Genomic DNA, 15,471 nt, shown 5'->3' on the forward strand with positions numbered 1-15,471 from the left:
GCACAGATCTCGGCGTGCAGAAAGTGCCTCAACTGGTCTCTTGAGGCAAGGGTATATAAATGGACAATGTGCACTCGGTGCACCCTGGTGGAGGCCCTCCTGCAGCAGGTGGCTGAGCTGTGGGAGACTGTCAGTAGCTGAAAGGTGTCAGGGAAGCCAAGAGGGAGCTGCACTGCTTGCTCCAGGCCCAAACTGTGCAGGGGCCACAAGCGTGCACCATAGCGCATACAGAAAAGGAGGAGGGCATCAATCCAGGGAGCGGGGAACTAGTTACAAAAAAAAAAAAAAACCACCACCAAAAAAACCACACCACCACAACAAAAAAAAGAGGAAAAGGACAATTAAAAGCAAAGGGCTTCCTCCAAAATCCGACATCTCCACCCAGAACCGCTGCACAGCTCTGCAGGGGGCTAACAAGGAAGTGCCCACTGCACCAAATGAACATCCTGCTGATGCACCAGTAAAGAGGATTACTATTAGTGCCTTCAGGAAAAAGCAGCTGGTCATAGTAGCAGATGACTCTACTCTGAAAGGCAGAGAGGCATTCACCTGTTGGCCTGACCGTCTCAATGGAGGTGTGTTGCCTACCAGGGGCTCGGATTACAGAGGATGCCTGGTCTGGTAAGTCCTGCTAGTGATATTGACAGCAGTAGCCTGGGAATCATTAAGGACTACTGTGCCCTAGGAGATGTGGTATGGGGCTCTGGAGCTCAGATAGTTTTTTTTAATCAATTCTCCAGGTCAAAGGGAGGACCCTGAAAAGGCATGGATTTGGCAGGTTAATAAATGGTTAGAATGGTGGTGCCATAGTCAGGGGTTTGGTTACTTAGAACATGAGACTCGATTTGGGAGGCCAGGTCTACTGGAAGATGGCACAGCTGGCCTGACAAGCGAAAGAGCTGCTTTGTTAGGAGACTTGCCATGCTGGTCAAGGCAGCTTCAAAATAGATGTGCTGGGGGAGGTGGGCATCAACCCATCCCAACACTCCCAGTATGCTAAGATTTAATTTTTAAGACCAAAGTCATAAAAAGCAAATATTTCCATGGAACAGCACATTTATCAGCAGGCAAAAGTCCAAAAGCAGAATTTTAGAGTGAGCCAGTACATAATTTTTTGAAGGGTGCAAGGAGTCAGCAAATTAAGACATTTAAAAATTACTTTTGACTCCACATAGTGATGGAGGCGTAGCTCCAGGGATTGATGCTGACACAGCAACATCATCTATGAATAATTCTGCCATTAATTTGGTATATAAATGTGGATTTAGGAAATTATTGTTCAGGAAAATTAGAAGTTAAAGACTCACCATTCTGAGTTACAGCATCTTTTGTGACTGCCAAATACGAAGTAGTAAATGAGTGAATATGACTGTGACTACAAAAGCTTTTCTTCAATACCAATGCGGGTTTCAAGGAGATCTCCTTTCTCCCCTGTCAACTTGTTGCCATGCTGTGCACTGAGCTAACTGTGTATGCTATCTGAACTAAGATTGAAAGACAAAGGATAGACTTAGTATTTCCAAGAGTGCGGCTAAAACCAGCATTATAAATAAAATTATAATAAATAGCATTACAGACAAATCATGAATCATGTATAAGAGAAACTTCTTAGATGATCAAACAGCCGTTACAGCGCAAATCAAAAGTTCCCTATTTATACTGCTTTTCTACTTAAATACTTTCATGAGTGGAAAACAAGACCAAGGAAACTACAATAGGTGCCTGACTTTATTACTTTAATATACAATGCAAATATTCCAATCTTGATGCTTTATCATCAGTAATGAAGCTAATGCTTTCCTGAACAAATAAATAACTGCAATAACCAAAATAAGAAAGCTCTCATTAAATAGATGGAGCCCAAGTGAGGAAAGTAAAAAAAACCAAAACAAAACAACAAAAAGAAGTGTTGTATTTTGTTCTAAATATAATTGGAACAATGATATCAAAATATTTATTAAACCAGGGAAAAGTTGTATGGCATATTTAGAACACCTTCAACTGTCCTCAGCCTCAAGATTTATGTTATTTCCAAACTTTGCATAGAGCTGAACTTTCAGGTCAGATAAGACCCTTTGAATTGATTCCACTCGGGCTTCTAACACATCAATTTCTTCTTGTAAACCTTTCTGAAAAAGAAGAAAAAAAAAAAAAATCAACCAGTTACATTAAAACAAACTCAGTCACGTCTGCCTGCAACATATAAACAAGTAAGAGGTACCCTTTGACAACTTTTTGCTAAGTCAGGCTGTAAGATTTATTACAAGGCAAAACAAAGGTTTTGTATACTGACATGCCAATTAGGATTTGCCATGCATGCACATTCCCCTCCTCAAATCAGAAATCAAACATGAACTTTAGAAAGTAAGAGGTTCAAGGATGAACAGATTATCCCATTCCAATGCTCACCACACCACAGCAGCCAGCACAGTAAATGAGCTCCCTTTTGCCCAGACAAACCTTTGCCTCCTCCAGCATCTCTTGTGTCTCTTCTTGGGAATGACTAATGAAAACATCTCCGATTTGGTAGGGTATCAGTAGTGAGTCATCATCATCAAGCATCATGATGTCATCACAAGCATCTTCCAAGTTCTGAAGTTGTTTCTGTTTATCAAGACACAAGAAAGGCGGTCACTTCAAACTGGGTAAATGATTTCAATGGATACATTGTCATGTTACCAGCTGAGTAAAATGAAGTCAGCAAGTCCCTATTATGAGCAAAAAACCTATCTGGCATGATATCAACATGTTTAACAGTATAGTTCCAGAGCTGTAGTTTAGCATAAGTATTAGATTCATTCTCCCAGTAGAAATTTCTAGTCAATACTCATTATCTGTCATTAATAGCGTAATTAACTGTCTAGACAAGGGAAATACAGACACTCAATTTGTCAGTGCATCAAAGGAAGAATATAATATACAACTGCCTTACTGGTTCAAGAAAAAATAAATATGAACAATCACAGGCATGAAATTTATAAACACTACAAACAGCCACTATATACTGACAATGCTTTGTATATGACAACTAAGGAGTTCCAAGAACTGCATGCAGAAATATACTGGTGGCATTTATTCCTCATGGCTTCTTTCTCCACTTTAACTTTCTCTATTTTCAAAGTCTCAGAAATCCAGTATTAGAACCAAAGCATTACTTGCAGTATTCCACTGCCCCTATTTTCTGTGTTACAGCTGAAAATTAAGGCAATGAACAAGTGATATTTGAAGCAAATATACCTTTTTCACTTCTATTTCTTCTTTCAGCTCTGTGATCCTGCTAGTATTTCTTGCAAACTTGTTAATTTTCTGTTGATCTTCAAAAGTAACATTGACATCTTCTGCAGCCTGCAAGGAGGAGAGGTCAAAATGAACTTGATTTCTTTCATTAACTTGAATCTCACTACAAGATTACTCCTACAGATCTTCTGAAAAATAGTTTTACATTCTCCTTATACACTTGATTTCTTGAAAAGCATCCTCAAGGACATCAGCAATACCCACACTTAGCCAGGCAGAGGCTGCAGTAACAGCCAATTAAAACACCAGCTATCCATGGCATCCAAATTGTTGTTTCCTTGACAGCACTGACAGTTGCAGCGGACACCTCTGCTCCATGATCACTGCAGGGTTGAGTGTAACACGTTAACGTGATCCATAAGCAACATCATTTTATGCTAGTTGGTTAGCAGTGATGTGCTACAGTGCAACAGGAGTCTGGCATCATCCTCTTTTGAGATATTGATTTGCATTAACAAGATTCGTTCTCAAGTCTCCTCTTCTCTAGACTAAACAGGCCAAAGATGCTCCAAACTCCTGACCGAGAGAGCCAAGCTCACAACGTCAAGACCTTAATCCACAGACAAGTGACCAGGGTATTTTCGGCAGGGCCTAACCCGGAGCTGGCCAGACCTGGCACAGACCTAGGGAAAAAGACACACACACACATCCGACCCTGCCACCCGGGGGCTCAGTGAACGTGGGGCAGGTGCTCAGGGAGGCACCTCTGCGGTGCCGGAGCGAGGGGCGGGAGACAGCACTGAGGTGACAAGGCCGCGCCGCTCCAGCACGGAGAGACGACGGGCCTTCACAGATGGAGAGGCCGGCCGGCCTAGCCCGGGGGGCAGCACAGGGGCTCGGAGGAACCTCCTCCTCGAATTCTCCTCTTCGGAGGAACCACGGAGCACTTAGATGCCGAGAGAGAAAAAACACCCTTCCCTCCTCCCGCACTCACCGCTTTCTTCATGGTGGCGGCCATGATGGTAGGACTGAACCATTCGTCCTCCCCACAGAGGAGGAGCGGAGGCCTGGGAAAACGAGAAAAGACGAAGGAAAGCGCCCAGCGGCTGCGGCCCTGCGCGGCTCGGCGCTTCCCCTCCTTCCCACCGCTCCATCCCGGCGGGCTGCTCGGAGGCATCGCAGGGCACACAATAAACCTCAGCCCATCCCGCCGCGCTTGGTACGTCCCGTTTAAAGGGGCAGAGGCCCAACTCCGGCGACAGGAGTGCTGTGGCCGCAGCCTGCCAGCGCTGCCGCCAGAGGGAGCCATGGGACGGGGCGCGGATCTCACTGCCCGCGGTGATGCCACAAGGGCGGCGGGGCCCGGGCCGGTGCCGTAGCGGCGGCTGGGCGGGTACAAGGGGTCTCCTAAGGGAGGGCGGCCCCGGAGCACGGGGCTCCGGTGAGTCGCCCTCAGCCCTCACCAGCCGAACCAGCCGCCTCTCTGGAAACGGAGGTGTGCGCGGCCTTCAAGTTCACATCTTTGCAGAGGGGCTTTTAAGCAAAACTAAGGTAGTTTTTTTTTCTGAGAAGGCTGATTGACAGCTTCTAAACAGGAACATTTACGCTGCATGATTACCTTCACATGCTGAACGGTATTTAGCTTCTCACAGCTACAAAACAAAAAGAAAACCCAAAGCAGGTCATCACATTTCCCAGCTCGGGTGTTGTGTGCTCTGACATCCAGCTGCAGTGCGCACAAGGCCTGTGATCCAAGAGCCTGGGGCCCAGGCACACGTGGCTGTTGAGCGACAGGAGGGCTCACCGCTGGCAGGATTGCTGGAGGCACTGGAGCTCCACAGGCTGGCCAAGCTGCTGCTAACAGCGGCCCAGACTCCTTGAGACCCTGCTTGGGTCTGCCAAGACCTCCCTGAAGAATGATCAGCATCGCCAGTACCTGTATTTAAATGTACCTCAGCTACAAAGCTTTGCGAGCGATGCGCTGCGGTGCCAGTGTCAGGTGGGGATGGCAACGAGCCTGCAGTGTAAGTCAGAAAGGTGTTTGAAAACATCTTCAGATACTCTGCTGTGATTCATCTTTCTGCTATGCCCTTTTGTGAGCCATGAGGTTAGACCCAAAGGAAGTACCTGGGTACAGAGGGTTCAGGGCCCTTTCTGGTGTGTTTTTAATGTGTCTGGCTGTGGAAAGGAATTTGGAAAGCTGGGGTAGAGTCTGCAGCTCATTGAGCAGTGTCTGGGGAGAGTTTGAATCTCCAGAAAGACAACTGCTGTGACAGGGAGGTGTGTAGGGTCAGCACGTGCAGTCCCAGGCAGCCAAAACCGCTGAACCTTTTCTCAGACCAGTTTGGAGTCCGAAGATCAAAACCATTTCCTGAAGGCAAAATTTATAACCTTTCTTTCTCAAGTTATGCTTTGTAAATCCTAATGCCCTGATTGCACACAATGGCCTTGTTCTTCAAACACTTAATTGATAATGCAGGAGGCTGATGTTCATTTCCCTGCTACCTGATGGCATCCTAATTCATGTTTCCCACCACCCTCCTTAATACCTGAACCGTGAATAACTCTGTATGTCATCCAATGAACATTCTAATGAAAAATATGGGAACAATGCATGGAACAGAGTGCGTGTCTTTACTTTTGTTAGAACCCCTTGCTGCTGAGGAATCATAGAATCATAGAATAGTTAGGGTTGGAAAGGACTTTAAGATCATCCAGTTCCACTCCCTCTGCCATGGGCAGGGACACCTCACACTAAACCATGGCACCCAAGGCTCTGTCCAGCCTGGCCTTGAACACTGCCAGGGATGGAGCATTCACAACCTCCCTGGGCAACCCATTCCAGTGCCTCACCACCCTCTCAGTAAAGAATTTCTTCCTTAGATCCAATCTAAACTTCCCCTGTTTCAGTTTGAACCCGTTACCCCTTGTCCTGTCACTACTGTCCCTGATGAATAGTCCATCCCCAGCATCATTATAGGCCCCCTTCAGATACTGGAAGGCTGCTATGAGGTCTCCACTATGCTATGAGGAAGAATCCAATCCTGCAGCTGTGGGAGAATCCATCCTCCATGGTAGCCCATTCCAAAGGGGATTCATGAAGGACAATAGAAGACAACACCCAACAGGAGAACGCGTGTATATTTAAAAAGTTTCCTATTAATTTCCTGCAACTAGGCCTTATTAGGAAGAGCTGAAATATGGCATACTCCATTTTTTTTGATCAGAATGACTGCTCTTCTCAAAACTCCTGTCACAAACTAATAGAAAAAACAGAATAGAAAAGAAAGTATTTTGAGTGGCCCTCACACTGACTTACCTTTTATTTTGGTGCATAAGTATGACTTGTTTCCCACTGAGGAAAAAATTAGTCACAAAAGTTTGCCTTGGAGAACTATGTTATCATTAACTTATATGAAAACATAATCTCATAAGTATCTCTTTTTCTTAGAGAAAAAACTCTCATCTCCAGCCATTGTCCTGCTCTTTCCTAAGTCAGCTATCCTCTCATTTCATAAAGATCCTACTATGAAAGGATATAACCTAAACCTTGGTTATTTCCATGGGTGGATTAGCTGAATAATGCTTGTTAGGTCTGAGCCAGTGTAATTTCCTTCAAGAGAAAAGGATTTCGTAAGAATTTGATGAGTTCAAGGCTTTGAAAATAAATGTTTTTCTCCCACATGCTCAGGCAAGATCTGTGGAGTGAGCATGTTGCCAAGAGTAACTTACTGTAGACCTTTCTTATGTAAATAAAAGTGAAAACAGTGCACGAGTGCAAGCGTCTAGTGGTGGAGTAAGATAAACTCATTGAACTCACTGACCTCATTTCTCTTTCAGTTGCATAAAAAGACTTGCTCTTTCTTGTACTGGTCCTCCTTGTTGCAAGTGTGGTTAGCTTCACCTCGTACTGCCGCAGGATCCCTCCCATGGTGTGTGTAACCTTCATGCCCTTCATCTTACTTGTCCTTTGTGGTTCTTATTCACATTTTCATGCCATGTTACTTGCTGTAGCCTTTTGCAATATAGCTCAGTGGGAAAGAGTCTTCCCATGCTCTTTGCTGCCTGAGTTGTTTTGAATTAGCAAACTCTTTGCCCTTTCCCTGAAGTTACACCGAGCTCTGATCAGTCTTTGAGCATCCTGAAATACCTACACATCAATAATGTTTCTTAATAAAAGATGCATTAGAAATGGAGAAAACTTACTGGGGATGAAGTGGTTGGTTTGTATAGTTTTAGATAAATCTAGATAAATTGCTATTTATCTAAAAGTAGATTGCTATTAGCAAAAGCTGCATAAAGTTGTATTATTTTAATAGACTATACCATAGTATATAGTAATAGTATATCCTGTGGCACTATACTGAAGAGGTACAGCTTCCATATCATGGAGACTCCAAGGTAGAAGTAGCTTGGCATTTCCAATATTAGACAACATGACTTATTGTGGTATAAAGGTCCTTACATCAGAATGTCTATGTCTGCCCTTCTTGTACCAGCATTGTGGGGGGAATGGAGGCCAGAGGAAGAATCCCCTTCTGAGGGTGTTTTTCTTTTCCAAAAAGACATGCCAGCTCTTAATGGTATACAAGTCTTAAGTATTTATAGGACAAATGCCCCTTAACTTTTCATTCTTTGTGGTCTGAGGAAAGGAAGATTTCTAACCTTTTTCTTTCAAAGAAAGAAAATCCCTCCTGTTAGTAAGAACCAACATCACCACTTCATCATTCAAGCCCTCCTCTATGTTCATATATATCCAGCATTACAGTTACTAAATTGCATTAATTCCTTTCTACAAGTTATCCTAATAAACTTCACCCTCTGTGAAGGAAACTTGTCTTTTCCCTTGCTGTAGTGCTTTGCAGAGAGTTCTGCAGCATCACCTGGATCCATGGAGCTAAGGGGAGTTTCTGCTGGCTGTTTGTGCCTGAGATGGAAGCTAGAAATTCCCTTTTACTGGGAAACCCCTTTATGTTTAAGCACAGTAGAGATGTTACTCCACCTTTGTGGCAGGATAGTCTGTAAACACAATGCTTTATAATCCCATAATTCTGGCCCAGCAGAACAGTTATTGCCTCATGCTGGTTTTATTTAAAACAAAAGGTAAGAGCTGGATTTGCAGCCTTGCCCTTCCTCACCTCTACCTGGCATCTCAGTGTCAGCGAGGACTATACCAGGCCCAAAATATTAGCCATGTTGCTCCACAATCCTGTTCCCAGAAACAGTTGTAGTGGTGGAATATCTCTCTTTACCAGGAACTTTTTGTGGCCCATACTGGAACTCGCTCTACAGGGCCTACAACTGCAGTGTCAGTCTTGCTGGTTTTTTTGCTTTTGTCATTCATCTTCAATAAGAACTGCTCACAAAGTACCTGAAATTAGGTCTTCAATTACACCTGTACAGGTAGAAATAATTTGCTTTCTAAGAGTAGCACTGTCAGGGCCAGTTTTAAAAGTCAATATGTATTTCTTGGAAAATACAAGTAAGGAAGAGTAGAGTCCTGTTCCCTCCTTAACTGTCACCCTTCTGGATACTGTCATCTTAAAGCATTATAAGTTTATTTGCCACTGAACTTAGAGGCTGTTTCTAACCTCACAGGAGGTCTGTCAGTAACATGCCCTGGCTGTAGCGTTACTCAGCATTTTTTAATCTGCACAAATTTGTCTTTTTTTTCTTCCCTTTTTTTTTTTTGGGGGGGGGGGGGCAGGGGTGGGGGTAGTGCACGCAGAATCATAATGGCATCTGGGAGAAGAGTTTTCCACAGGGAGATATCAGATGTGCTCATTTGATACTTTACCAAATAGAGCAATAAATATATTAAATGTTTTCCCGAGGGCAATAGTTGCATTCAGTAGTCATACATCTGAGGAAACTAAACTCTTCCCTAGAGAGGTCTGCAGCCAGGCATTTGAACTGAAATAAACAGTAGGATTTCAGGCAAGAGCTTTATCTGATGAACTACTGATGCAGTCAGCTCTAATCCCTCCAAAAGCAACAACTAGAAGTAACCAGGATGTGGCCCAGAGGGTATTGAGTTCAGTGAAGCATAGCCCAAGTGCCTTTTGGCTGACTAATGGTGAAGGGAGATGGAGTTTTCATATCTTCTTATGACTCTCATGAAGACAATAGAAGCAAAATGCACTCATTTCACAGCAAGTCACTAGTTAAAGTTCAAACTCATCTCTTTGTGGTTTTACAGAAGTACTGCTGGATTAATAGTATCTTTAACGTATCTATTAGACCTTTTGCCAGAAAATACTCCAAAGGCCACAGACAAGGATTGTTTCACGCACCCCTTCCCTGGGATGAAACAGCAGTGCTCCACAGTAGCAAAAACGTTTAAAATTTCCTATTTATTTGTCATTTCTGAGAACTTAAGAGAACACCAAACTGTAAACATGGACGAGACAGCATCAGAAGGCATTAGCTGCAAAGGGCATAGAAGCTACTAGCAGCTAGTTGAGGCTCTGAGGTTCTTTACTGGCTTAGGGGGAGGCATCGCTTACTTAGGCACTAACTTAACCTTCTAAACCATCTTTCTCATATATTGGCAAGAGTTCAAGATGCTAACCTCATGAGAGCATCACCTATTGTCTGGGTATTTCAGGGTAATTTAGAGACCAGAGATTAATATCTGTGAAACTCTAATTCTAGAATTACAATACTGCATAATGCAAAAATAATATGGAAGGCTATTCACACAATTCTGTTTTATGAGATTTTAAACATGTCAGTGCAGCAATACAATAAATATTTATTATTGTAAGATAAATGTAAGCAAAATGTGCAGAAACAATATTGTTGTTGCCTTTTCTTTGACAAACTGTCTAGTACCGTCTCATAGAAATAGAGCCTTCAAAATCTTAGCAAGTAACAAGCATCTGTTTGCTTTTAAAAAGACTTGGTATGAGGTCAGTTTTACCTCGGCAGAAACGCATCCATCAAACCGAAAGTAAAATAATCTGTGCAAACGTTACAGGCTTAATCAACAAATCCAGTAAATTGCGTGGGTTTGCACCTGATTCAAATGTTTGTATAACCAGCTGTAGCAGATTCTCTCAAGAGGACATGGGATTATTATTTTTCCAGGCATTTAAGACAGTCACACAACTAAAAGCTTCAGATTCATAAACATAGATCATTATTTTAAATTTCAATAGTTGTTTAAAATAAAGTCATACTCAATATTTCCTGCTTCTGAGAGCTTTCCTTGCTTTTGGCAAACAGTTTTAGTCTTTACTTACATTGTAGAGTTATTAATCCCACTAATGCTGAAAATACTTTCATAGTTGTTTCAGTGCCATAACACAAGTACCGCTTTGCTTATTAACTGCATGTGAACAAGGCAACCGCACATGTAAAATGTCTTAGCAGAAGGTTAAATGTGTAATTGCACATAAAAATTAATATACACAATTGATTTTGAGTACATTGTTTCTGTAAGCAGAGCTGTGATCAAGATTAATTTCTCACTAGGGAAGAGTCACCAAGAGTTAGTGTCTCAGAATCAGATAGCTGCGTACATTCTTTTTGACAGAGATGCAAGCTGTTAGGGGGTTTTACAGCTGGAGACATAAATACATAAATACCTACAGAATTGTTTTGCATTTGGGATGCCTGAAGATCTAAATTTTGACCTGCACAGAGATCTAACACTCCATGTCTCCATGTGATATGGCAAATTTTAACAGACTCTTTTGGCCTGAATCTTGGGCATAACTTAACCACCCACATGCTTCCTTAGGTGGAGTTTTTCACACTCCCTCCTAATACTTCCCAGGACCCTCCTGCCCTCTGTACCTTTAGGATCAGTCAATAAAGATAGATACCTAGATATTGCATATTTACGCAAGACGGTCTGCAGGTCTAACCTGAATTGGATGCAAGCTGGCCTGATTCTCAGATACAGTCTACAGTCTGTAGACTGTAGAATCATCTACAGTCACTGACACCCATCACAAAAAATAAAGTAGTTTAATGGTAATTTATGGAATCTATATCACTATAGTCTCTTGTTGATGCTGCTAAACTAAAATGTTTCAATAAAGACTAGATCTAAAGGCACAGTACTTAAATGGCATGGATCATTAGGCAGCATGAGAGAGGGCAAGTCACCCTGTTGAAGTGGTGAGGAAAATACTATTTACATTATACCTTTTATATCGTGTAAGATTTCCTTTGCATAACACCATGTTATGCTGATAACAGGAGCAATAAATTGACACTTATACTTTTACACTGTCATAAACATACATAACATTTTGCAAGCAAATAACCAAATTGCATCCCTACTCATCAAGACAAATGTAAATATAGTTAGTTAGATTGCACATTAAGCCAGTGAATAACTGCAGAACAGAGAAGGATTGGATGAGTGTCAATGGAAAAAAGATGGGTTATGGACATCTGGGAGAAACAAGGCTGAGAGAAGCAGCAGAGCTTGTCCTATACTGGCTTAGGATGCAGTTATCCCCCCACAATTATTGCTCAATCACAAAATCATTATTCCAATAGGTACTGTTGAGCTGTCCGGAGGGATTCAGTTCTCTCTGAATTTCCTCAGTTTCCTGTGGAAGTGTTGAAGGATGATAAAGAAAACCCAGGACTTCCAGTATCATCTTCCATGGCAGAACACCCAGTCGTGAAAATCCTATCCCCTGAACAGGAACCAAAGGCTCTGAAAAATGAAATATTCTGACAGATTCCTAAATGCTGCTCCTTTTTAAAGTAAATGTGCCTTCCACAGTGCTGTGTGGAAGGGGAAGAAAGCTTCTAGACTTCTGTAAATTCTGTCCAAAGAGAAGAATTCAGCCTGGGGCAGTAACTCATTCTTGCAGCATCCTAATGCATAAATCCTTTACTAAAACAGCTCCCTTCCCTGCTCAAGGAGGACGAAGCTACTAAAAGAGACAAGAAACTCTGAAAGGCCAGAGAGTGATTCTAGTTATCAGGAGAAAAGGGAAGAGCCAGTCGAGTCCTGCATATGTCCAAGCTGACTGTCAGAATAGCTTCTCATGGACCTCAATTTCTTGGTCTATGCTCACCACTTTCTCCCTGACTCCCTGTAAGTTTTACCTCTCTAGAGAATGCAGTGTGCTCAGAGCATTGCTTTTGCCACGTAAAGCAGATAGTATTTATGCACAGAAAATATAGTTGCATTTTAATTTTTTAGGTAAGCATTAACTATCTTTAAGTCAAGAAATCTCTCAATTTTCTTGAACCATGTACTCAGTTATTTAAAGACTCCTTCAGTAATTGAATGTTGAAATATTTATTGCAGGAAGATATCTCAAATAGGTCATGGCCAGCTAGAAGATTCTTTGGCTGGTGGAGCTTGAGCTGTTCATCTACCTTTCTGTTTTTCTAGATACCTCTCAAAGGATTATTTTGGTCTCAGTTTGCTCAGCAGACCTTTATTTCCACACTGCTACTGTCATCCTGTAGGAGTAATCACCTAGTATACAGTGAGATCAGAAGAGTTTTGTGTTAAAATCCCTGGTGTTTGAGTAAAAATATAATAAAGATTTCTTTAATTTCACAGTCAGTGTCTATATAACAACTTGGAAATCTTAATTTTCAAATACATTTCAGTTTCTCATCTGTAGAATATGAATTACTGTACTTTCCCATTTCCTAATCTGGGGCAAAAATCACCAATATTTACAAAACTATAAGATCCTCAACTGGAAAGAGGTGTAGAATTAAAAATGTATAAACAAACATGAGCAAAAACCTAGAATAATGACTTTGTGTTTGACACTAGCATTTACAAGTGTGTTCAGTTTGTCTTCCCCAGCACCGTGAAATACCTTGCTTCTGAATCTCTGCCTGTGACAGAGATTCTCCTCCTGTAGTCTACCCTTTCTCCTTGGGCACTTCTACATTGTAGCATTTTACAAAACGCAGGACACTTCACAAGCATTTTAGAGCCAAAATAGCAAAAACCTTTTTCGAACAAGGACAAAGACTAGAGGTCAGGAGACAGGAAAATTGTGTAATGTCACAAAACAAACCTCCTGGAATTACAGGTGTTAAGAAAGAAAATCCACTACCAATCTAAAGGTCTTTCCTACTGAGAAGTTATTTTGGTAATATTGAGTGTATTTGAAACGCGCTGGTTCACTTTGCAGGAGCTCGCTGCTATTGATATGTTTATTAGAAGGTCAGCTGCGTTTCAGTGCGGTTTCCAAGCACACCTCAGTCTGTTAAATCCTGGTAAGGGTTTTGTAGCTTGATGGGATTTCCAAGCTTTATTTAAAGGATAAGTTAGTATTGTTTCCCAAGTGGTAGGACTAGCGATTCCTTCTGCTTAGGGAGCAGCAATAAAACTTGGATTTCAGGTACTGATTAAATATTTTAGTGATGAAAAATATGCTGTGATACAGCCTTTCTGGACCTCTACAACAGTCCCTGTCAGATCTTCTGCAGGAGCATCACACTGGCAGATCATTTGTCAAGGAACATTCTCTCCTGATATCTGAGACTGCAGAAATGAAATGACATTTTTTTTCTGTAGCGAAATTGAAGCATAGAAGAATATGTATAATAAGCTATTTAGTTTTGTTCTTCACACATTTCCTGGTCTTTGACCTAAAAATACACCTTGCTGTGGTACAGAAATGAAGAGGGCTTTTCACTCAGCTGTGGTCATTACCTGTTACAGTCATCAGAAAGTATTGGGAAGTCATATGGATAGACATCTGTAGGACAAGGGCGACATCTTCACCAGTACAGGTGCCTTGGTGCAGTGATACTCTTGTGAGGATATGCCCCCAAAACTCAGTTCAAGAACCCTGTAGTGTCACGCTTAAGATAACCCTTGATACATTCTAAAGGTCACAAGAAAAGATGTTGCTGAAAATTAAAGGCTTGTTTTGAGATCTCTTAAAAGGGAGGGGAGGAAGTTGTGAAGGCTGAAAATGCCCTTAGAACTGCACTTAACCAGAAATTAAGGCAATCATTAGCTCTCCCAGCTCCAGGCCTAGAGGAGTGACAAATACCGGAGTTTCCCTGCCAGAGAGTTATGTCATGACCACAGAAGTTAAATAAAACCTTTTCCATTCTGTAATTTGAAAATAGCTTAATAGAGAAGATTTCGTATTAACAGGGTGGATTCTTTCCCATAGCAGCGATGAACATAGAAAGATTGACCTGTGCCCAGTTTAGTCTTGACTTGCCTGTTCCATCGAGATTCTTCCACAGAGATCGTTTCATAGACACTAAGCTATGACCCTTCAAATGAGTTCGTTTTCATTCCTTAAATAGACAGGTGTCCACAGAGCATACAAATTGTATCTTCCTGTCTGGTTTCTCAGAACTCGCCATCGAATGAAGCCCAGACTGCCCTCGGTCAACAAGGACAGCAAGATGTGTTCTCAGTAGAACTGGTTCAAAGAAAGCAAATCACAAGAATATTAACTTCTTGTGGTGTTTCATAGAATAATAGAATAGTTAGGGTTGGAAAGGACCTAAAGATCATCAAGTTCCAACCCCCCTGCCATGGACAGGGACACCTCACACTAAACCATGCCACCCAAGGCTCTGTCCAACCTGGCCTTGAACATCACCAGGGATGGAGCATTCACAACTTCCCTGGGCAACCCATTCCAGTGCCTCACCACCCTTACAGTAAAGAATTTCTTCCTTAGATCCAATCTAAACTTCCCCTGTTGAAATTTGAACCCGTTACCCCTTGTCCTGTCACTACAGTCCCTGATGAAGAGTCCATCCCCAGCATCCCTACAGGCCCCCTTCAGATACTGGAAGGCTGCTATGAGGTCTCCACGCAGCCTTCTCTTCTCCAGGCTGAACAGCCCCAGTTTTCTCAGCCTATCTTCATATGGGACGTGCTCCAGCCCCTGATCATCCTTGTGGCCTCCTCTGGACTTGTTCCAACAGTTCCATGTCCTTTTTATGTTGAGGACACCAGAACTGCACACAATGCTCCAAGTGAGGTCTCACGAGAGCAGAGTAGAGGGGCAGGATCACCTCCTTCGACCTGCTGGTCACGCTCCTCTTGATGCAGCCCAGGATACGGTTGCTTTCTGGGCTGCGAGCGCACACTGCAGCCAGCTCATGTTCATTTTCTCATCACCAACACCTCCAAGTCCTTCTCCGCAGGGCTGCTCAGAATCTCTTCTCTGCCCAACCTGTAGCTGTGCCTGGGATTGCTCCAACCCAGGTGTAGGACCTTGCACTTGGCATGGTTCCCTAAAAACAAAACAAAAAACCCCC

General features: G+C 42.5%; 1 protein-coding gene across 1 annotated transcript; it reads right to left on the reverse strand.

Moving 5' to 3' along the window:
• Positions 1-1,710: 1,710 nt before the first annotated feature.
• PFDN4 (prefoldin subunit 4) lies at positions 1,711-4,459 on the reverse strand. The gene is made up of 4 exons (XM_080628233.1): positions 4,232-4,459; positions 3,238-3,345; positions 2,461-2,604; positions 1,711-2,129 (listed from the first exon to the last, which is right to left on the reverse strand). The coding sequence occupies exons 1-4, from the start codon at positions 4,412-4,414 to the stop codon at positions 1,998-2,000; spliced, it is 567 nt and encodes a 188-aa protein (XP_080484359.1). The 5' UTR covers positions 4,415-4,459; the 3' UTR covers positions 1,711-1,997.
• Positions 4,460-15,471: the final 11,012 nt, after the last annotated feature.

The sequence above is a fragment of the Psittacula echo genome, assembly GCF_963264785.1.
Source record: "Psittacula echo genome assembly, chromosome: 12".
NCBI classification, from domain to species: Eukaryota; Metazoa; Chordata; class Aves; order Psittaciformes; family Psittacidae; genus Psittacula; species Psittacula echo.